The sequence below is a fragment of the Erythrolamprus reginae genome, chromosome 2 (genome assembly GCF_031021105.1).
Source record: "Erythrolamprus reginae isolate rEryReg1 chromosome 2, rEryReg1.hap1, whole genome shotgun sequence".
In the NCBI taxonomy this organism is placed as follows: domain Eukaryota; kingdom Metazoa; phylum Chordata; class Lepidosauria; order Squamata; family Dipsadidae; genus Erythrolamprus; species Erythrolamprus reginae.
Window position 1 is genome coordinate 262,361,251 of NC_091951.1, and position 22,773 is coordinate 262,384,023.

The window sequence follows — 22,773 nt, forward strand, 5'->3', positions numbered from 1 at the left end:
ATCAATGGGCATGCATTATTCATATTGTAATAACTTTAGTGTATTAATAAAATTATGGGCCCTAAATTAGAATGCTAAATAGGTATCTGTAATTGGTCTTTTTAGAGGAAAAATTAGTAGAGCAAATCAGTGTCATACTGTGAAAAATTAGTAGGCTGGGGACCTGTTAACTTGGTTGAATCAGTCCATCTCTGTGTAAAACTACCTGAATTTTCACCATCCAAACTTTGCCCGGTAAATCAAGTACAGGGCAAAGTGTGTGTGTGTTTATGTTTGTGTGTGTGTGTTTAATAACCCTGTAATCCTTTGCATCTGGGTGGAGTTGGCATGAATGGAGCTCGAATGTTTACTGGCCCCGCGCCCTTCCTGATGCCTATGTGGAGTTCACAGCAGATATTTTCTCTTTGAGCCCAGTGAGAAAAATATTCTGCTGCTATCTAGGATTGAACTCACAACCTTTTGATTGTAAGGCAACAGGTCCACCTCTAAGCCATCACATTGCTCTTAGGGCCAAGTAGTGTACATATATTCCTGATTATTTTATAAGGTATCAATGGAACATCTGAATAACAGAGGTGTTTATGAAGCACAAAACTTTCAGTTTTTGTTTTACAGTTAGAATGTAAGAACCCTAACTAGAATATTACAACTTGGCTGTATTTCAACAATCACAATGACTGAATTATTATGTTGGCAGAAAATATTTAAAGTATTGTATAGTCTGGTCATATGCAAAAAAAAAAGGGGAGGACACAGACCAGTCATTCACACCCTCATCACCTCTTATCTTGACTACTGCAAAGCGCTCTACATGGGGCTACCCTTAAAGAGTGTTCAGAGCCTTCAGATGGTGTAAAATGCAGCAATGTGTGCAATTACGGATGTACCTAGGTACGCCCGTATTATTCCATCTCTACGCGAGTTGCATTGGTGGCCAGTCGGTCTCCGAGCGCAATTTAAGGTGTGGTTATTACCTTTAAAACCCTAAATGGCTCAGGACCATACTATTTATGGGACAGCCTCCTCTCTCATATCTCACTATGGCCAGTAAGGGCCCACAGAGTTGGCCTTCTACAGGTCCCCTCTGCCAAACAATGTCAGTTGGCAGGACCACGGGGAAAAGCCTTCTCTGTGGCGGCTCCAGAGATTTGCATTATCTCCTCCTTACCAGTTTTCCAGAAAGCTGTTAAAACCTGGCTTTTCTGACAGGCCTGGAATTATGATTGATTGTTAGGATGCATGGTTTTTTTATGATATATGTGATTTTAGTAATGTTTTTTACAGTTTTTTACTTGTATTGCATTTATATCCCATTGTTAGCCGTTCAGAGTCCGTTTTGGAGTGAGCGGCATATAAATGCAATAAATGAATGAATGAATGAACGAACAAACAAACAAACAAACAAACAAACAAAATAAGGCTATTGTTTCCTTATGTTTCATTTCAAAGTTATAAGCCTGGATAGGAAGATATATTTGTATGCCGCTCCGAGTCCTTGGATAGGAGCGGCATACAAATTTAATAAATAATAATAATAATAATAATAATAATAATAATAATAATAATAATAGTAGTAGTAATCACATTATTATTGTTATCGTAATTTATTTTGATTGCTAGTTACCCAAATTGCAGAAAAACTGATGATTTTAAACACCCGTCTGAAAATATTCTCACCAACTGAAAAAAAAAAAGCTGTTCTACTTAGCTTGTTCAAGCGGTTTTTGTTTTGTTTTGTTTTGTTTTGCCTATTAGGCACAAGCCCATCAAACAAGCAACGTGCTGTGTCTGATATTTTATTTGCAAACAGATATGGTTATGGATTGAAAGAAAAAAAGAATGCTTATGCATAATGGCATTAAATGCTTAATGGAATGAATAATGAATAATATTAACTACAGTAGGAAACCAACAGTGAACAATAGTCACAGTATACTCCTAATTAGCCAGGCTCTGCAAAAAACATATTAGCATTTGACAATGCCAATATCTAGGAGTGACTCAAGATTGGGGAAATATAGAAAATCTGGAAGTAAATAAATAAATAAGTAAATAAATAAATAAATAAATAAATAAATATAAATACTGTACTTCTGGAAACAAATCAACAGGATATGAACAATACTCAACAAATCTTTTCACTTTAAAATGTAGTCTGAAGAACTGCAGAAAAAACCATTGTTGCCAACCTGCCTTCCATTGAGGACCTGTATACTGCACGAGTCAAACCCAAAAGCATAAAAAGTACGGTATATCAAAAAGAAGAAAGAAGAAAACAATCTAAAAATATCTCATCAAAGAGAAAAATAAGAATAAAAAATATAATCCAATCTCTTATTTGAAAATTTAATAGCACAAATTTAAAACGGAGGAATTTACTTCCAAAGGGGGGTAAAAAATTCCCCAGCCAAATTTCACCACTCTTTTCTCTTCAAAAATAAAAAGATAAATATTCCAAAAACCACAACCAATGATATGAAAACTAAGTCACTCAGATTTCTACTTCAAAGTCTCTTCACTATTATTCCTAACAAAAATAAAACCTCTACCATCTGTTATTATGATTATCTGTCGCTGTCCAAGGTCATATTATTTTCCTTTTTTATCCATTAAATGGCAGTATTGTACTTCAGAATTCAGTAAATTTACTTTCAATTTTAACTTTCAATAACACATTTAAAAGGAAAAACATATAAAATATAAAAATCAAAAAATCCCAAATCTTACTTTCCACTTTTCCCCCCTAAAAACATCATTTAAAAATCTTTTCAGGTTTTTAAATTTTGTGGTCTCTAGTTGTCCACCGCTGTTATTTGTGTGAAGTGGTAGCCATTTTTCCACTCCGTTTCACTTTTCCCAAAATTTCCCCCCTCCCCCCCAAAATTCTTCCTTCAGGGAGAGCCACTTTAAAATAGGATTCTTGTTTACAAAAGTATAACTCAGATGTTTCACTCTGCTGCTGAGCCATCACACCACACCCACCCACCAGTATTTATAGAGGGAAGGCAGCTCAGGTCTCGCTGTGTTCGCTGTGTTCGCCCTTGAACAAGGACAGAAGCACCAGCCTGAAGATGACGAGTGGGACCTCGTTGAAACATCACCAGATATATCTCAATCCTACATGGGAAGAAACCCAAATATGCCAAGACCTTCATACCTGTACCCATGAAAATCTACGAAAACAAGTATGTATGTATGTATGTATGTATGTATGTATGTATGTATGTATGTGTTGTGATTCAGCCTGAGGCTCCTCAGGGACCGGCTGCGTCTCTGCTGGATCCAGGCCCGGAGGAGGAGGACAGTGAACAGGAGGGGGAGGACCAGGCAGACGGGGGAGAGGAATGTCAAGAAGAAGATGAGGGGGAGCAGCCTGAGAGCCCCAAGGGGGGGGCTCTCCCCAGCCAGTAGCCTGGCTTCATTGGATGAGGAAGCACAGGCTATAATTGACATGAGACAGAGACGTGCAGCTCAGAGACGGGACCAATTAGAAAGGTATTGGCATCACTGAATTGGCAACAGCTGGGTTTGGGTGTGGTTCTCCTCAGCAGGGTTTAAAAGGCAGGCAAGCCCTTTTAGCCATGTGGAGCGTTATGAACTTGAAAGTTCTGTGACCCTGCTTTGCTTCTCGGCGTCTCTGATCTTGGCTTGTGGCCTAGAAGACTGGAAGACTTGGGGGAGGTGTATGTTTGTTATCTCCAGCGTTGTTTTTGACAGCAAGAATCCTGTTTTACTTCATGGCCTTCGTGAAACATCTTTGAAGTTTCAGCGTGTTCCTGTGTGTAAGGACATTTTCTGTTACCTGTGTTTGCTTTGAATTCTATAAACTGCCTTTGATTTTTACCAGTGTGTCTGGCTTCTCTTTTTGGGTTGGTGTTTGCTGGAGGGACCCAGACAGAACAGTATGTATGTATGTATGTATGTATGTATGTATGTATGTATGTATGTGTATAAATTTTAGTTAGTAACAAGTTGTTATTCATGTCTAGATGAGAGTCCACTATCTGTGTAATGAGAGTATATTTTAAATCTTCAAAATAATCCACCACGGAAAATAGCTATTGGAAATTTGAAAAGTAATTTCTACATAAGAAGTTCAATCATACTTTATTTTTGAAAAACATAATTTAAATATTAATTAAACTATAAAGAATGATTTGACTTTATAGCAAGGATTTGGTCTTTAAACTATTTACTTTGAAGTTGCTGCCCCAAGGCAAAGTCTGTACTTATAAAATTTTTATTGGTATTAGGATCACAAGGTAGCATCTTTGCAGACAAGATTCTAAAATCCCTGTGAAAGGAAATTATTCCGGTGGACCTGAAGAAATTGAACACCTGAAGAAACTGAGTGACATTTTTATGCACAGAACACATGAACCATAAGGGAGAAAGGAAACATTGCAAATAAATCACAACATACTACTTTAATTGCCAGAGCATTAGAATTGGGACTACTTCTGTGTTCTTCTATTGATAGTCAATTATCTCTTTTAATAAGCTGCTGGACCATTTATAATGGTAAAGTTCAGGCTCCCCTTTCCAATGTATTTTAACATTATCCAAATGCTTTATATCAAACTGTTCTGTCTGGGTCCCCCCAGAAGCCAACACCAACCAAAAAGAGTAGCAAGACACACTGGTAAAAAGCAAAGGCAGTTTATATAAGTCCAAGCAAACACAGGTAACAAAAACTGTTCTTACAGACAGGAACACTCTGAAGCTTCACAGAGGTTTCACGAAGGCCAGGCAACAAAACAGGATTCTTGCTGGCAAAAACAACGCTGGAGATTATAAAACCCACGCCTCCCCCAAGTCTTCCAGACTTCTAGGCCACAAGCCAAGATCAGAGACGCCGAGAATCGAAGCAAGGTCACAGGACTCCCAGTTGATAACTCTCCACAAGACTGTAAGGGCGGGCCTGCCTTTTCAACCCTGCTGAGGAGAACCACACCCAAACCCAGCTGTTGCCAATTCAGGGATGGAAATACCTTTCTAATTGGTCCCTTCTTTGAGCTGCACGGCGCTGCCTCATGTCTATTATAGCCTGTGCGTCTTCATCCATTGAATCCAGGCTACTAGCTGGGGAGAGCCCCCCCCCAGGGGGTCTCAGGCTGCTCTCCCTCCTCCTCTTCCTGACGTGCCTCTCCCCCGTCTGCCTGATCCTCCCCCTTCTGTTCACTGTCCTCCTCCTCTGGGCATGGATCCGGCAGAGATCCAGCCGGTTCCTGAGGAGCCTCAGGCTGAATCACAACACAAACTATCCATTTTGTTCTAGAAAAAATTGTTTATTCAAGGATAAATATCTTGATTCTTATTTTGATTGCATAATGATCAATGTATGTTAGTCACTTGATGGAGCAAGTGATTAACTTAGGCTAGTGATGAATTTTGGCCATCGACCTTAAGTAATGTTGTCTCATATCATTGGCATTGATGTTAAATAGTGTAGAGGCCACAATACAACCTTGTCTCAGTCAGTCATTTGGCAAGCTGTTTCCTGTAAAGTTAATCTTCTCCTGGAATGTGTGCTTGACGATTTTAACCCACGAAAGTAAAGCCAAGACTTTTCCTTAAAGCCATCAAGCTTGTCAACTTCACCCAACTTTTTGCAAAGAACAAGAAATGCTAAAGACAGTCAAAACTTTTCTTTTGGAATTGAGGGTACACTGAGCAGTCTTGAGGAAGGGTGGGCATCTCTCTCATTCTCTCTTTCTTTTACCATAAAGCCAACTCTAGGCCTGCAAACCCATCCAGCAGCATGGGAAAAGAGACATTTTAAGATGCTATAGCTGAGGAGCTGTTGAAGAATCCCGTCAAATACATTTCAATAATTACGATTCAAAGTGTGTTATTATGTTTTCAGTCTAAGAGATATTCAGTGTCACCATCCAGACCTCTGATTCAATTTGCGTAAATCCCACATGAAGAGTGATTCTGATGGAGAATTAATTTAATCAGAAACATCTACTGTGGCTGTTCCTTAATAAAAGCCTTAGTTGGTACTTTGTTCCCAAGGAAGAGTAGAATATTCAGTAAAGTTTTTTTTAAAAAGCATGTTTTTCCAGTAGTATGGAGAAAAAGATGATTCTTTTAATGTAAATTTCCAAATGAGGGAAGTAGTATTTATATTTTAAAACATTCAATATTCTTTCCTAGCTTATGAATGTCGGTATATAATAAACTACTGCTGTTGTTACCTTCAAGTCAATTTCTGATTCTAGATAACTTCCTAGGTTACTTCCTGCTTTGGTCTGCACTTGCCTCTTTCTAAGGGATGAGAGAGAGTGGCTGGACCAAGGCCACCCAATCGGCATTATAATGCAGGGCTGGTTTATCTGGACTTCAACTCCCAGAATTCCCCAGCCAGCATTTGCTGGCTGGGGAATTCTGGGAGTTGAAGTCCAGATATCTTCAAGTTGCCAAGGTTGGGAAACACTGGCCTAGAGCAATGATGGCGAACCTATGGCACAGGTGCCACATAGAGCCATATCTGCTGGCACGTGAGCCATTGCCCTAGCTCAGCTCCAACGCGCATGTGTGTGCTGGCCAACTGATTTTTGGTCTGCATAGAGGCTTTGGGAGGTCATTTTAGGCTTCCAGAGAACCTCTGAGGGGATGGGGGAGGGCGTTTTTATCCTCCCCCACCTCCAGGGAAACCTTTGGAGCCTGGGGAGGGTGAAACACGAGCCTACTAGGCCCACCAGAAGTTGGGAAACAGTCTGTTTCTGGCCTCCAGAGAGCCTGGGGGATGTTTTCACACTCCTTGGGCATTAAATTATGGGTGTGGGCACTCGTGCATGTGTACACATTCTTTCAGCACCTGAGGAGAAAAGAGTCAGTGGCCTACAGCTTTAACCACTATACGAAACTAGCTCTTGTAATAAAGGAAGTCCTTATTGTGAAATCCCATTTGCATTCAGTTTTAAAGGTTTACAAGGTTTTCATATTAATATATGTGTGCATACGTGTGTGTGTATAAAATTAAGACAAACGTCTATCTTCACTTTGAAATATTTCCTATTAAAAATAGAAATGTCTTTCGTAAACTACTCAAGACTCACTTATACCGCCAGGCATGGGGGAGTTGAGACACCTTTCCCCCAGGCTCTTTTATACTTTGTTTTATTTTTGGTATGAATGTGTTATTTGGTTTTTAAATAATGATAGGGTTTTATATGTTTTTTAATATTAGATTTGTTCTACTATAATATTGTTTTTATTACTGTTGTGAGCCGCCCCGAGTCTTCAGAGAGGGGGGGCATATAAATCTAATAAATAATAATAATAATAATAATAATAATAATAATAATTATTATTATTATTATTATTATTAATCTAGAAATCCAATCATTTCTATTTTTTCAAATGATTATTATTCATATGGTTTTTCCTTTGTCATATTTTTCCTTTAGCCCTTCTTTTCTATTTCTTTTCAATTTATTTTTATTTTCTGCACCATTTAATTTTTTTAAAGTTTGCACTACCAGTTCTTTTTAACCAAATTATTGTTTTAAATGTCCACTAATATGGTAAGGGGAGAACTTATCATGTGCCTGTAGCCTCTTGGAGAATGCTAAGATACCAGCCAGAATATTTTTTAAAAAAATAAGCAAACTCGCCTTTTAATGACACCAAACAGACTGAACATTTAAAAGTCACTGAATTCCTAAAAAAGTAAACTTCCCACACCACACAAAGGTTTTTTAAAAATCTGATTCCAAAAACATACTTTTTCTAATCAAAATAAGCAAAATCTGATCAAATAAAAATGAGACAGAAAATAATGTTCTGGTGAAATCTTTGCCTGCTTTTGCCAGAAAAATGTTCCCTACTGCTGATGAAAACAGTCATTGGTCTAAATACACATAATTTTTAAAATATGCTCATGACATAAGATCTCTGAATGAAACTATTATTAAACAGCTCTTTGTAAAAGGCTTACTTGAATTATCACCATAAAAATCATTATTTAATAACAAAACCATCTTTTGTTTCAAGGGTTTGTTTTTCATTTCCTTCAAGAATTCTTAACTTTCCTTTTTGTGAAGACATAACTGACATTCTTGCAGGTATACCCAGTGCTTAAAAATAACTCAAAGCTGAAGATGTGAAGGTTTGACAGGACAACATTGAAAGGAAGAATTCAGCCAAATGAAAGAGAAAGATGAGACGGACAACCCTTACGCAGTAGGTTGGGAAAAGTCACTTGACTTGGACGAATTGCCAGGTAAGTGATGCATATCACATAGAAAAAAATTAAGTAGTAAGAACGGTGCAAAGAAAAAGTATAATTAGGATGCACACACGTGTGTGGACAACCATACAATACAAAATTCATGCATTACACATTAAACTAGGCCAGCCTTCTAAAATCTAGTGCTCTCCAAATTAACTGGAAATACAATCCACAGCATTCCCAGCCAGAATGGTCCAAGTCATACCTAGAAATCAAAATAAAAGTAAAGGTTTCTCCTGTCCAGTCATATCTGACTTTAGGGGGCAGTCTTCATTCCACTTCTTAGTTGAGGGCGACAGCATTGTCCAAAAATCATATGGTGCCACGCTGAGTATTGACAGCCCCAGAGACATTTAGAGACATTCAGAGTTATTCAGTAATTAAATAGTTAACTGTGTGTGTGTTTTATTAGCTCCTCCCATTATGATGTAAAATCCTGCCATGTCTTTTAAGCATCACATCCATCCTCCTCATATTCTCCATTTTATATTGTTCAGTTCTTTGTTAGCAGCCATCATGTGAAGATGTATTTTATTTGCCTCTCATGGCACATTTTATTTTTTCTACTTTTATAATAAAAGAAACCTTGTTTTGAAAACAAACTCTCTCGTCTCCGGAAATGATTTATTATGGTCCACACGGACTGTAATTAATCGCTATTTCTGACATATGGCCAGCATGATTATATGCTGAGGCACATTGGAGGAACATTGTTACCTTTCCACCAAAGTGGCACCTACCGTGTTTCCCCGAAAATACGACCTATTCAGAAAGTAAATCCTAGCCTGATTTTTACATGTGTACCCAATTAAGCCCTACCCCACAAAATAAGCCCTAATTAAGACCCTGCCTACTCCAGGGTGTACGGGAGTGGGAATGTGGGGTGGTAGTGGAACTGCCCAATTATCTTCAGATGGTTGCAGTCAGGCCTCACATACCTCGGCCCATTTCTCCTGCAGCTGGTAAGGTTTTCCCGAAGGCCTCTCTAGCCGATAACAGAGCTCGTCTAGATTGATCCAATTGATCTGTTATCTAGTGCAGATACCTTCAGGAAAGCTTTTCTGGCCAAAGAAATTCCGGAAGGCTTCTGATAGCATCAAAGAGGCTGGCGTTGATGCGCACAAGAGAGGTGAATCGGTGGATGTCAGTTCCCCCTGCCCCCAAAATAAGACCTGGTGTCTTTTTTGGTGGAAAAAAATATAAGACGGGGTCTTATTTTCGGGCAAACAAAGTATTTATCTACTCGCATTTGTATGCTTTCAAACTGCTAAGTGGGCAGGAGCTGAGGCAAATAACAGGAGCTCATCCTATTGCGCAAGTCAGGTCTTGAAACCAGACTGTTAGCTTTCTAGCTGTTCTGTCGAGCTCTCTGGTAGAATCCTCCCGAAATTGCACAGATACAATTTCAGACACACACACGTTTGAAAATTCAAAACAATGTTCTTTATACCAAAAATGCAAATAAACGAAGCACTCTTTTTGTATAGCAAAGAGCACTCGTCTCCAAACAAACTGGTAATTTGTACAAGTCCCTTATCAGTTCTGTGATACTTAGCTTGCAGCTGTGAGGCAATTCACAGTCCTTCTTCTTTCACAAAGTGAAACACACTTTGCTCTGCTTTAGTTTCAAAGCAGGGAAAAATCAGCACACAAAGGTCAAAGTCAGCAAAGCAGGCACGAAACACAACGATCAGATAATCCTCCACAATGGCCAAACCCACAGGCTGTTATTTATAGCAGCCTCACTAATTACCACAGCCCCACCCAACCACAGGTGGCCTCATTTACTTTGATAATAATCTCTCAGTTGTTGTTGCCTATGCATGGCTCTCCGCATGCTTGGCTGTATCATTAACTCTTGTTCCGAACCCAAGGAGGAGCTAGATAATTAATCTCCTTCTGATCTGTCTGCCACACTTTCCTCCTCCCTGTCACTCAAGTCTTCTTGGTCAGAGGAGCCTTCACCAGCAGATTCCACCGGGAGCAAAACATGCTTGTAGCATGTGGATGTCTCCCCACATCCACAGTCCTTGGGGCAGGAACTGGGCCAGAGCTAACCACAACACTAGCGGAACAGCTTAGCATGTTGAACCACTGACTCATAACTAGTTCCGGTGAATATTTAGTATTTCCTGTATAAATATGCTATATTTAGTATTTACTGTATACAGTATATTATATAAAAGAGAAGACAGACAATCATAAGCAAAGTAAAAAAAAAAGCCTCATGAGGAAAGCACGCAAATATAGGCATTCTAGTGAACAAAAGTACAAAAAATATTTTTAAAAAGATGCTATGAATAAAAAGAATACTAGCTGTGCTAACTTAATTTCCCCTGAGTGGTTTTTGTAAATATATAAGTAGAGTTTTAACCTGGTTTACTTTGTGCACTCACTGAAATCAGAGAAAGATTTTCAGTTTTTTAGCAACATACTATTGGGGGAAAAGAAAAGAGGATTTCAGAGGACCTTTTATACATAAATATTTAGCAACTTAGGGAATGTCAATAGCAACTGCTCTGATCATCATCAATATTTGACTTTCAGACTGCATCTTTATTTTCCTCCAGTTTATCTATTAGGAGCGACAGATTAACTGCTTTTACCAAAATTATGCTGTGAAATACATACTGATCATTCTGTAACACGAGGCGTAGAACTCTATACATTTTAGGGAAGATTAATATATGATGCCTGGGTAGAAATGTGTGAATTTTTCCAGCTGCTCAAAACATGTGAATTGATAATTTAGGGATAAGTAATGAAGTGGGCAGTTTTGAGGATTGCCAAACTATTTGATGTGTCAAAAACAGCAAAGATTGTGAACAGTTCCAAAAGATTGAAACTGACTAGCCAGTCAATTAAATGAAAAATTAAGTATAATACAAGTAAATGTAAATTGCTAAACATTGGGGCATTACCCCTGCCCAATTTCAATACACTGGTAAAATTGGTGATGTATAGTATGTAAGAACTTGAGATCAAAGCAAATAGTATGGTGAAGATGCTACTTGCATACATCACTTCTGAAAGTTTTCATAGAATGGAGTATAGTGGCGGTGGTTTGCTCTCCAAGCTTGTTTCAATTTAGTTTCTGAATCTTTTGTTACCAAACTAACAAAAGAACAAAGCTTGGAGAGCAAACCACTGCTAAATGTAAAACTCAAGCTACAAATATTCTGAAGCATTCTGAAAAAAATGATGGGCCATTGTTAACTGGTATGGTTGGTGCTGCACATGGCCAAAACAAAGAATGCCTGGGACAATAAGCAGTAGATCTTTCTGGAGAAAAGTAGTCTGAATTCTATTAAGTTCTAATAATCCAAAAGAAAATAGAAATCTTCACACACACACACTCCAAATGTTTTTGCAAAAGGCTCCAGTGAGAAGATTTCAATAAAAGGTTTTTCTTTCTTTCTTTCTTTCTTTCTTTCTTTCTTTCTTTCTTTCTTCCTTGTCTCTCTCTTTCCTTCCTTCCTTTCTCTTTTTTTCTCTCTCTTTTCTTTACTATCTCTCGCTTCTTATCTTTCTTTTTCTTTCTCTCTGCCTATTCCTCCCTCCTTCCCTCTTTCTTTCTTTCTTTCTTTCTTCTCTCTTTCTTTTTTCATTTCTCTTTTTTCCTTCCTTCCTTCCTTCCTTCCTCTTTTTCTCTCTCTCTCACACACACTGGTCTAGGCACATAGATAGAGAGTTCGTCTGCGCAGATGCGCCCTGAAGAGAGGAAGTGTAGGTGGTGGGGGCAGAGCTTCCCTGGGTTCTCTGCTATCCAGAACTGTGCTGCGCTGTGGAGTTTGCCTGCATGGCCATGATGCCAGCAGAACCCTGACCTTTGGGGGCCCGAGGGTGGGCAGCCCAGTAGCAGTGCGTCCCCTGTCATGGGCTGGATGTGGGGAGTGGGACCCGAAGCGGAGGGAAAGGCAAGCAAATGGCAATCAGCCAAAGGTCCTGGGGAAGCCAGGCATAGAAGTCATATGCACCAGGCCCAAAAGGCAAACAAGCCTCACCATGTCCCCTTGAGGATGAGCGTAATGGGTCTCCCTCCACCAGCAGCCAGTATCGACTTACCTTCTAGATCCTCCACCAGCATACTTAGCATGCCCATCATCTCAACAGACCCAGCGTGTTGGTAAGGCTGATGGTGGCAGCCCTGGGACATCTGCCTAGTTCCTGCTCTCCCAGAGCACCACTGCGGCAGCACCATTCACTTTCTTCCATCTCCTGCCGTGAAACGAAAGAGAACAGTGCTACCGCGGTGGTATTCCGGGAAGGCAGGCGGTGCACATATGCAGCAGCCTTGAGACATCCACCTGGCACCTGCTGTCTTGGAGCACCACTGTGCACCTCAATTCACTTTTTTCCTTCTCCTGCCATCGCTGCTGTGATGCTCCGGGAGGGCAGGCGGTGTGTATGTGCAGTAGCCCCAAGACATCAGCCTGCGGCCTGCCCTCCTGGAGCACCACCACCCCTTGCAGCCACAGAGCAGTGGATCCATCTTCATCAAGGGCAGCCTACCCGCCCACTGGTTGTGCTGGGCTGATGCCAACCTCGGAAGGCAAGTTGGGGTGGGGGACTGCTGGGAAGTCCACATGGAAAGAAGACAAGCATAGCAGGGCTGCGGGGGTATAGGCTGCTAGCTCCCTTCCCTTCCTTTCCCTGTGGCATCTTGACATGCTTGCCTTCCATGTGGGCTTCCGCTTGTCTGCCTTTGCAATCTGGCCATGGGGCCACATGGTAAGCATGTTGGGGCCACAGGGAATAGAGTAGGGAAGGCAGGCTGGGATGGGAGAGCAGGGCAGCTAGTAGGCCATGACTTTATTTATTTTATTTATTTATTAATTCGATTTTTATGCCGCCCTTCTCCTTAGACTCAGGGCGGCTTACAACATGTTAGCAATAGCACTTTTTAACAGAGCCAGCATATTGCCCCCACAATCTGGGTCCTCATTTTACCCACCTCGGAAGGATGGAAGGCTGAGTCAACCTTGAGCCGGTGATGAGATTTGACCCGCTGACCTTCAGATCTACAGTCAGCTTCAGTGGCCTGCAGTACAGCACTCTACCTGCTGCGCCACCCCGACTTTGCAGGCTTACCTGACAGGCAGGTAAAAGATGCAGCACTTCAGGTAAACTTCAGAACAGAGACTGGGCGGGGCAGGGTGAGCGAGTGGCAACCAGTTTGGGGGCGTGGCCAGCCAGTGATCACTACTGGTTCAGCCCGACCCAGGTCACATGTCCGCTACTGGTTCTCCCAAACTGGTCTGAACCAGTAGCATTTCCCCCCTGCCTTAGTGTTGTGGCCTGGCAGCAACTTGTGCAGCTGATAGTTGATTCCAACAGTGAGGAGTGATTTGCCAGCAGCTCATGTAGCTGGCACCAGAGTTGGACAATGAGGAGACTGAAGAAGATTCGAGGCCAGAGGCAGGGATTCAGCCAGGGCCTTCAGAACCTCTAGAGCTGCAATGAGTGAAGAGGAAGAAGAGGAGGAGCCTGTTCTCAATGCACAGGCGCACAGAGCTGCCAAAAGGCAGGAATGGTTCCTGAGAAGGTCTCCTTGGGAGTAAGGCTAAGGGCTAATTGGCCACACCCCTATCCTATTTAAGGGATGACAATGTCTAAGCCAATTTTCAGGAAACAACTTCGTTCATATTAACTCATGTCTTGAATTCAGAAATGTCTGTTCAGCTCTTGTTTTCAAGCATCATTTTTCCTGCAAATTGCTTCTGGTTATTTTACCAATCACAGTAAAATTATTGTTATCTGAAAGACTTTGCATCAGAATTGAGTTATAGTCTAGGGATATATAGATATAAATAGCTACATACCTCACATATAAATTGCTGTAAAAATGTGTATATGTTTGTGTTTGTCTATGTATATATGCAAATACTGTATATACATTTACATGTGACACAGATATTTAAAATGACAAACCTTTATAAAAGTTATGAACTCTTCCACTTTTTCATTGGACATGATCAACTTCTTCTGCACCATTTCAAGAGCCTGTTCACTCTGCCTTGCTAAGCTGTGAAGTTGTTGAGAGGCTGTTGTTTCAAGTTCAGTCAGGGTATATTCTGTCTCTGCCATTTTAGCTTCTAGATTGGAAAAGTTAAGCTCCTGAAATAAATAATACAGAATATATCAATATATAATGTAGTTATTATATACATAATATGTCTACATTCCCATTAATCTATGTCAGGTTTCCCCATATGTTGCTTTCCAGATACCTAAGTGTGTGTTTGGGCCTGGGCCAGCCGTTGCTCCCACAGATGGGAGAGACGCGGCACAAAGTGAATGTGAAAGCCTGGCTGAGAGCCAGGAAGATGTGGCAGACAGCCAGGAAGATGTGGCAGACAGCCAGGAGGATTCAGCAGACAGCCCAGGGGATTTGGCCTGCAGTCCCTCAGACAGTCTTTCCTCGCTCAGTTCGTCTGCAGATCAATATATTGATCCATGAAGCCGAAGAGCTATGCAAAGAAGGGATCGCTTTAAGGAGTATTATAAACCATTATAGGAGCACCTGGGTTGGGTGTGGTTCCCTTAATGAGGGCTAAAGGGATAAAAAGGGAACAAGGGCCAAGGCAAACTGTGGCTGTTTATCTGTGTTGCTTTGTGTTGTGATTCAGCCTGAGGCTCCTCAGGGACCAGCTGGATCTCTGCCGGATCCATGCCCAGAGGAGGAGGATAGTGAACAGGAGGAGGAAGACCAGGCAGACGGGGGAGAGGAACGTCAGGAAGAGGAGGAGGGAGAGCAGCCTGAGACCCCCGGGGGGAGGCTCTGCCCAGCTAGTAGCCTGGATTAATTGGATGAAGACGCACAGGCTATAATAGACATGAGGTAGCGAGGTGCAGCTCAAAGACGGGGCCAATTAGAAAGGTATTTCCATCCCTGAATTGGCAACAGCTGGGTTTGGGTGTGGTTCTCCTCAGCAGGGTTGAAAAGGCAGGCCCGCCCTTAGTCTTGTGGAGAGTTATCAACTAGGAGTCCTGTGACCTTGCTTCGATTCTCGGTGTCTCTGATCTTGGCTTGTGGCCTAGAAGTCTGGAAGACTTGGGGGAGGCGTGGGTTTTATTATCTCCAGCGTTGTTTTTGCCAGCAAGAATCCTGTTTTATTCCCTGGCCTTCGTGAACCCTCTGTGAAGCTTCATAGTGTTCCTGTCTGTAAGAACAGTTTTTGTTACCTTTGTTTGCTTTGAATTATATAAACTGCCTTTGCTTTTTACCAGTGTGTCTGGATACTCTTTTTGGTTGGTGTTGGCGTCTGGGGGGACCCAGACAGAACATTTTGTGGTTCCTGCTTCGAAGTTTCTGTGCCGTTGGAGTTTTCAACCCAGCTTTGTCAGACAAGTGGGAGGTGAAAACTCTAGGACTTGCTGTTTGCTTCAAAGATTCAAAAGGACTCCTGAAACGTCTTTGCTCATTCCAGGTTGTCTTTGTTTGGTTTTCCCTGTGTTTTTTGCATGCGGCTGAAGTAAGCCTTGCATTGTTTTCGGACATTAAGAACTGTTTTTTGAGTAAGCTATTTTTGTTTATCTAATACAAGTTTGCTGATTAGCAGAGCACGTGTGTGTTTGATTTCTTTTCACTGGACTATTACGCATTGCTGAGCCAGTCAGGCAGAACACCTAAGAATTCTGGGAACCATATTCTCAACACGTAGAGAATTTGGCAAAAGGAAAAATAGATTTAGGCAGATTGAAGGCGAGGGTTAAATCTCAGAAAGGACACAAATATCTTCTCTTTCTGTTCAGTTTTTTAAAAAAATATTTACTATCATTTCTGAATTGGAAAGAAATTAACAGTGTCTGGAAGATCCTACAAAAAATAATTGTAAAGCTCATTGCCATCTTCTATAGTCTTTTTTCCTGCCCATTCTTCCAGTTAGATATAAAATACACTAAGATCGTCTGTTGTTTAAAACTCAGGGGAAATAATGTGCCTGCTTTATATAAGTCCAGATGCTGCTTCCTCTGTAAACTGCCCAGTGTTGAGTGCTTACTGTATTATACCTGAGTATCTTGACTCTAAAAAGCTCATGCTTCCAGTATTGAAGCTATAGGAGAAACTGAGACAGGTTTATGCTCAACCACACAGAACTGTTTAGAATCTCTAGGAAGAGTATTTGTAAAAACTAGAGATAAATTTATAATATAAGATTGAAGCCTGTAACAATAGAATGCATCCCAAGTTTCTTTCTAGGTGCTTTGTTAGTCATAATTCAGTATAAGACTGAGCTCTCCTTCAAACTTTTGCTATATCTAAAAAACCAAACAAACCAGAAACATAAAGGAACTCCAAAATGTAGAATAACCTGACATTATATGAAGAAAATAAATGTCATCAGAGGCCTGCTTTCTGGTTTCTCACCTGTTTGACAATATTTAGACAATATTTATCTGATAAGGCTACCATAAAGCAGAGAAGAGAGAAAGTGCTACTAGAAAATAATATATTTTGGGAAATTACATCTCATCCTAGTTAAAAGCATTCAACATTCTATTATAATTAATATAATCCAATTTCAGAAATTTCTTCTGAATTACAACCATATATTATATGGCTTTAAATGAAACTCAGCTACTGTGGGCAAATTAAAAATGCAAAGACACCAGAAAACAGGGCAGATTGTTAAATTCAATAATTTTATTAGCATATATTGAAATTGTTTCTTAACTATATTTTCTTTTGTATTTTTCACACTTCATTGTTATTGGATACAAGTACCCTGATGAACTCAAAGCAGGGTGTAAGAGTAATAAATCATTATCATCTAAATCATCCATAATATCTATAATTGTGTACCTTTTTATCCAAGTCTTCTTTAGTTCTGTGATACATCTGTTCGTACTGGGTCTTTTCTTTGGTTGCTACATTAAGCCTCTGCTTTAATGAATCAATGGATATTTTTTTATTTGAACAGTCCTCAGTTAATGCCTTTGCCTGGAACAGCATTCAGAGAAAAAACTATTAAGGAAAGCATTTAAATAATTTAGGTGGAAAATCAACACTATCACAATACTACACACATCTAATTGTACATAATTCATTTACCTTCTGAATAGAATGCAGGCTATCTTGGCTTCTATTCAAACATGGATACTATCCATTGAAATCAATAGGATTTATTCATACAGTAGATAAGTGGGCATGTGACTGGAACATTTTACTGCTTATCAAATTCATGGGCAAGAAGCCAAATGCTAGCACTTAAAAACTCTGAAACTTGTGAGCATGTCAACATATGATAATGATGAGAAAAATTACAAATACCAGTAATATAGTCCAACAGTTAATAGCTATAAAACAAGTCTGCATGAAAAAGGAATCAATTTATAACACATAAAGGGGTCATATTCCTGCATATAATACACTTGATTTTTTTTTCTAACTGAAGGTAGCCAGAAAATCGCAATACAGTGATCCCTCGATTTTCGCGATCTCGTTCTTCGTGAAACGCTATATCGCGATTTTTCCCACCCGATGACGTCACTCTCTTCCTTCCTTTCTCATCTTTCTTTCTCTCTCTCTTTCTCTATCTTGCTTCTTCCTCTCTCACACTCTCTTCCTCCCTCTCCCATCTTTTTCTTTCCTTCTCTCTCTTTCTCTATCTCTCCCCCTCTTGCTGGCGGGCGGCGGGCGGGCGGCGGGCGGGCGGGGGCATCAGCGAGGAAGACCCAGGGAAGGTTCCTTCGGCCGCCCAGCAGCTGATCTGCTCGGCAGCGCAGCGAGGAGCCGAATCGGGGTTTCCCCTTTGCGTGGGTGGCGGGGAAACCCCGATCTTCGTCTGCTCGCTGCTGCTGCGCTGCCGAGCAGATCAGCTGCTGGTCGGCCGCAGCAGCAGCGAGCAGACGAAGATCGGGGTTTCCCCGCCGCCCACGCAAATGGGAAACCCCGATTCGGCTCCTCGCTGCGCTGCCGAGCAGATCAGCTGCTGGGCGGCCGAAGGAACCTTCCCTGGGTCTTCCCCGCCGCCCACGCAAACTCCACCATCTGCGCATGCGCGGCCATGAAAAAAAGGGCATGCATGCGCAGATGGTGTTTTTACTTCCGCAACCCTACATCGCGAAAAATCGATTATCGCGAGGGGTCTTGGAACGGAACCCTCGCGATAATTGAGGGATCACTGTAGTTTTAATACTTAAAACATCATCACCACCTTGTTGCATGGTATAATATAGGTCTCTAAAATGCTTTTTCATATTGCCTCCTCTTCAAGAAATTATCGTGATTGAGTTTTATATTGTCTGAGATTTTTTCCCCCCATTGACAATATCTAAGCGATATCTCATATATTCAGAGCAAGATAGTTTTGTCTGGAATTGACAATGTATGACTGCCAACAGAAACTATGTTCGCACCTAAAAAGCTAGCACCTGCTTTTAAAGAAGAATCAAAGTAGTGCTTTGTTTCTATGTTTCTTGGATGTTATGATTTGCAGCCTAAGAGATTCCTACACATGTGACTTGTTTGCTATAAAACTGGGCTAAAACACACTGCAGAGGTATTAAGGGGCAGTTTCTCTTCCAATCTGTTTAAGCATCAGAAAAATGCATTAAATATTTATGAAGAAAACAACTTTCAGAAGAGCATAAAATGGAATCATTAAATATATAACAATGGAAGGGATCACACACAACTATTATTATAAAAATAATTTATAGGTCATTGTTTTCCCTTTATGTTATTTTTCTCTTGATTTACACGGCAAGAAGACTCTTCTTTGATGTCTCTTTACAAGAAACAGATATGCGAAATTCCAGCTGAACAATATTGCCCAAAGTACTAAGAAACATTTAATTATAACATGAACTTATTTGATCGCTTTAAGAGCAATCTTTGCATAAATGAAACTGTACTAATCATAATGATGGCTACTACAATTAATCAATCTGGTGGAATACAGTTTGTAGATTTAAAATAAAACTAAATATTAAAGACCTTTTGTTCCAGACATTGTAATGTTTCATTAAAGCTTTTCTCCTTTTCCTGATATGTTTTCATACGCAGTCTCCAATCTTCTATTAAATTCCTTTTCATACTTATATTTCTTTCCATTCTAGAAATCCTTGAAATAAAGAGAAAATGAAATATTTACAGAATTATATAACTAGCATGTCACTATTTTGAATAATTATTCTTGCTTGATTCCATGCTTATCTTTGTATCATTGGTCAAGTGAAAAGTCTTCAAAGTTTTCCCTTTGCATAATGGCATTAAAAGTAGATTTAACCTCTGTGGGCTTTTGAATCTTAAACCCCACGTTACAAAATAGCAATTCAGAACAACAAAAATGCATACTAGTTTCTAGAAAAACCATACTATGATGATGATATAATAATTATAAACAAAAGGGGAGCAAAATATTCTACTAGTCTACTAGGCATAAAAAGGAAAAAAAATTATAGCTTTTTGAAAAGGTCACCATGTGAATTGGCTGTCATGATTTTGAACTACTATTTAGTACATAAAAATCATCATATCAATAGGAGGTAGTTTTAAAAAGTAAAACACAGCTATGCTCTGGAAAAGCAATAGATCAATTTCAATGATGAAAATGTGACTTCCCCAAAATGTACAACTTCTAAATAATAAACCTGTAGAAAGGAAATCAGAAACTATTCACTGGGTGATACAGCAGACCAAAATGTACACTTATGACTGTTACTTGTTCGTATTTTCTTGTGACAACATGGTATCCCAATAAAATGAAACAACATAACACTTATACAAAATTCATTTCTTTTATTTTTAATTACTTTTTATACCTTTAAGAGATCACATATTGGTAGATCCAGCAAAAATCACAGTAAAAGTCAATGGAAAGAATTTACATTTCAATAGACACATTTTCTTATTATGGGGATAATCAACAATATTGAAGCATATTCAGTATCTATTTTATACTGTAATATAGTGGTTGGACATAGGCATATCAGAATACTATTGTTCACCTCCAGCTGGATTCCTTAGGTGTTCCTCAAGGCTTTAATCAATAAAATATGCATTTTATTAAATCCTTTTAAAGATGAAACATTTTAATGAAATAACTTATTTTGCAAGATTAAACCTTATTAGGTTCACTCACAATTTGTTGTTTATGTTTAACTAATCAACTAATCTGCAAAAATACAAATTACATTTTAATAAAGTTAAAAATAAATAAAATGCCTTTTTGCATTTTGCAGAAATTATAAAATTGGACATTTAATCCAATTTAAGCATCTAAACCTTGATGTGCTTCTTAGCCTTTAGGCAAAGAACCACTATATTTGAAAAGCTGCTTTCAAGTATGCTGAGTATTCATTTAGATAGATATAATCAGGTGCACACTGAAATCGGATTTTTTTTAAAAAAAAATGTTTGATTAGTTATATATATATATCTTTTGTACTGAAAATTGCTTTAAAAGAAAAATATGTCTTAATACTTTTCTCCTAAAATAATAAATAATATGAACCATACATAAAAAACCGAAATAAAAAAATATTGAAAGATCACTTTCAGAAATTTCCTCATGAATATAAAGCAAATGTATTTTTGCCACAAGGGGGAGTCAAACACAACCAATAGTTAATTGGGACTTACTTTTCTTGCAGTTCCTGTATCTGTTCTTCTTTTCTTTGGACTTCAGATTTCAAAGATTTAATGGCTGATGAATGTTTAGTGATTTCATTATTTGCATTCTAGAATAATGAATTAAATATTTTATTCAAGTCTCAGTAATGTTGATGTAGAATAGAGCTGTAAATGTTCACACTTAGGTTTCAAAGTGAAACTTTGCTATTTAACAGGTTAGTCTATTTTGATTTTAGGCTAGCAAAAAATGCCGCTAAAATGCTTGTATTTAGGTTATTAATGTTTGACGGTGATGCTTTTATAATTATTCAAGACTAGCCTACATAGGAATAAATTTCATCTTGTTTTCCAAATGGAGTAAGTTTTAGAACTATAAAATATATGGCTACGTTTTTCCCAAACAGGAGCTTTAAGCTGCTGTTATTTATTTATTTATTTATTTACTTACTTACTTACTTACTTACTTACTTACTTACTTACTTACTTACTTAATTACTTACTTACTTACTTAATTTACTTACTTACTTACTTAATTTACTTACTTTGTCACGTACGTATTGATAGTATACAAAGATATAACAATGTACATGATGCTAGTAAGAGAGAAACATTAGGACAGGGGACGGTAGGCACGCTGGTGCGCTTATGCACTAGCATAAGTGTAAATATGTAATAAATATGTAAACTCTACAGTTGCTATTCATACTTGGTTCTACTTTTTTTAAAAAAATATTATTGATATATATTTTTTAAAAAGACATTACAGAAAAAAGAGACATAAACATAACATACAAACAAACATTAATACAAATATAAATCTTTGTGTTTTGAAGCGGGTCTACATCCATATTTTAACATTTGTACAGATTATTTTATATACTTGGTTCTATTTTAATATTTTTTTCTTAGACATTTGCAAGATTGCATACAAAAGATTAAAATTTTCTTTAATTATTGTCAGTTTCAGGATTTTATAATACAAAATCATTCACCTTAAATTACTCTAAACTGCAATTTCACACAGTTATTCAATGAATATGATTGAAGCTGTAGGTTGCTGGATTTATACTTCATTTCATAAACTATGGTATATAAATTTCATTGGCCAGATTCACTTTATAATGCCAAGCCCAGCATTTAAGAAAGTGGCTTGATATGGCATGCGTTGCTGGCTATGATTTAATGATTTGATCTGGTTGTCTGTTATTTCTTATCATTCCACCTCCATACACACAGTAGAATATGATCATTTATAATACTTAGAACTCTGTTTGTTTTCAAAGTTACATTTCTAAAGCTTCTACTACTCACAAATGGTGAAAATCAAATAGCATGCTTATAAGGCTGCTGTTCTTAAAAAGATATATTTTTGTAAATGCTATTCAGGAAAACCTCATGGCACCAAGTTTCTCAATGGATTACATACAATTTAGACAGTTATGACAAGAGAGGGAAGAATAGTCACAAGAACAATTTCAAATAATATACAGTATTAGTTAGCGATAGATAAATAGCTACTAGCAGGTGCTTTGAAATTGCATAAATTAAGTGTACTTCATTAGACTTCACTACACATGCACACATACATACACAGATTTTAGTGCACAGAAAAAAATGATTTACTTTAAGAATCAACCTATATTAATCATTTTTTTATTTTAGGGAAGATATACATTAGATCAAAGCTGAGTGAAGAGATTAAAATCTGGAGAGTCCTTGATGTTCTCTTAGTTTGATTGTTTACAAATGTTTCATTGCCTGCCTAGGTAATATCATTTATTACTGCTAGTGACTGTGACATTTGCTTTTTGATTATATAAAGTGTGTAAATGTAGTTTATCTCTATGTAACTATTGGTAGCTGATATTGTAATATCAGCCTCCTGGAATTCCCTTGTGGTTTTGGATTCGGCTTGACCTAGGATGTTCAGAGTTTCCTAGGTGAAATTATGATT

The 22,773-nt window shown here is 38.7% G+C and overlaps 1 protein-coding gene across 2 annotated transcripts in view; it reads right to left on the reverse strand.

The window, feature by feature from the left end:
- Nucleotides 1–22,773, reverse strand: part of CNTLN (centlein) — a 243,510-nt gene that overhangs the window by 20,911 nt on the left and 199,826 nt on the right. For both annotated transcript variants that reach the window (XM_070742532.1, XM_070742531.1), the window contains exons 20-23: nt 20,829–20,926; nt 19,182–19,308; nt 17,046–17,183; nt 14,171–14,356 (exon numbers count right to left, since the gene is read on the reverse strand). In XM_070742532.1, the coding sequence (XP_070598633.1) occupies nt 14,171–14,356; nt 17,046–17,183; nt 19,182–19,308; nt 20,829–20,926 (549 nt within the window). The remainder of the gene's footprint in view (nt 1–14,170; nt 14,357–17,045; nt 17,184–19,181; nt 19,309–20,828; nt 20,927–22,773) is intronic.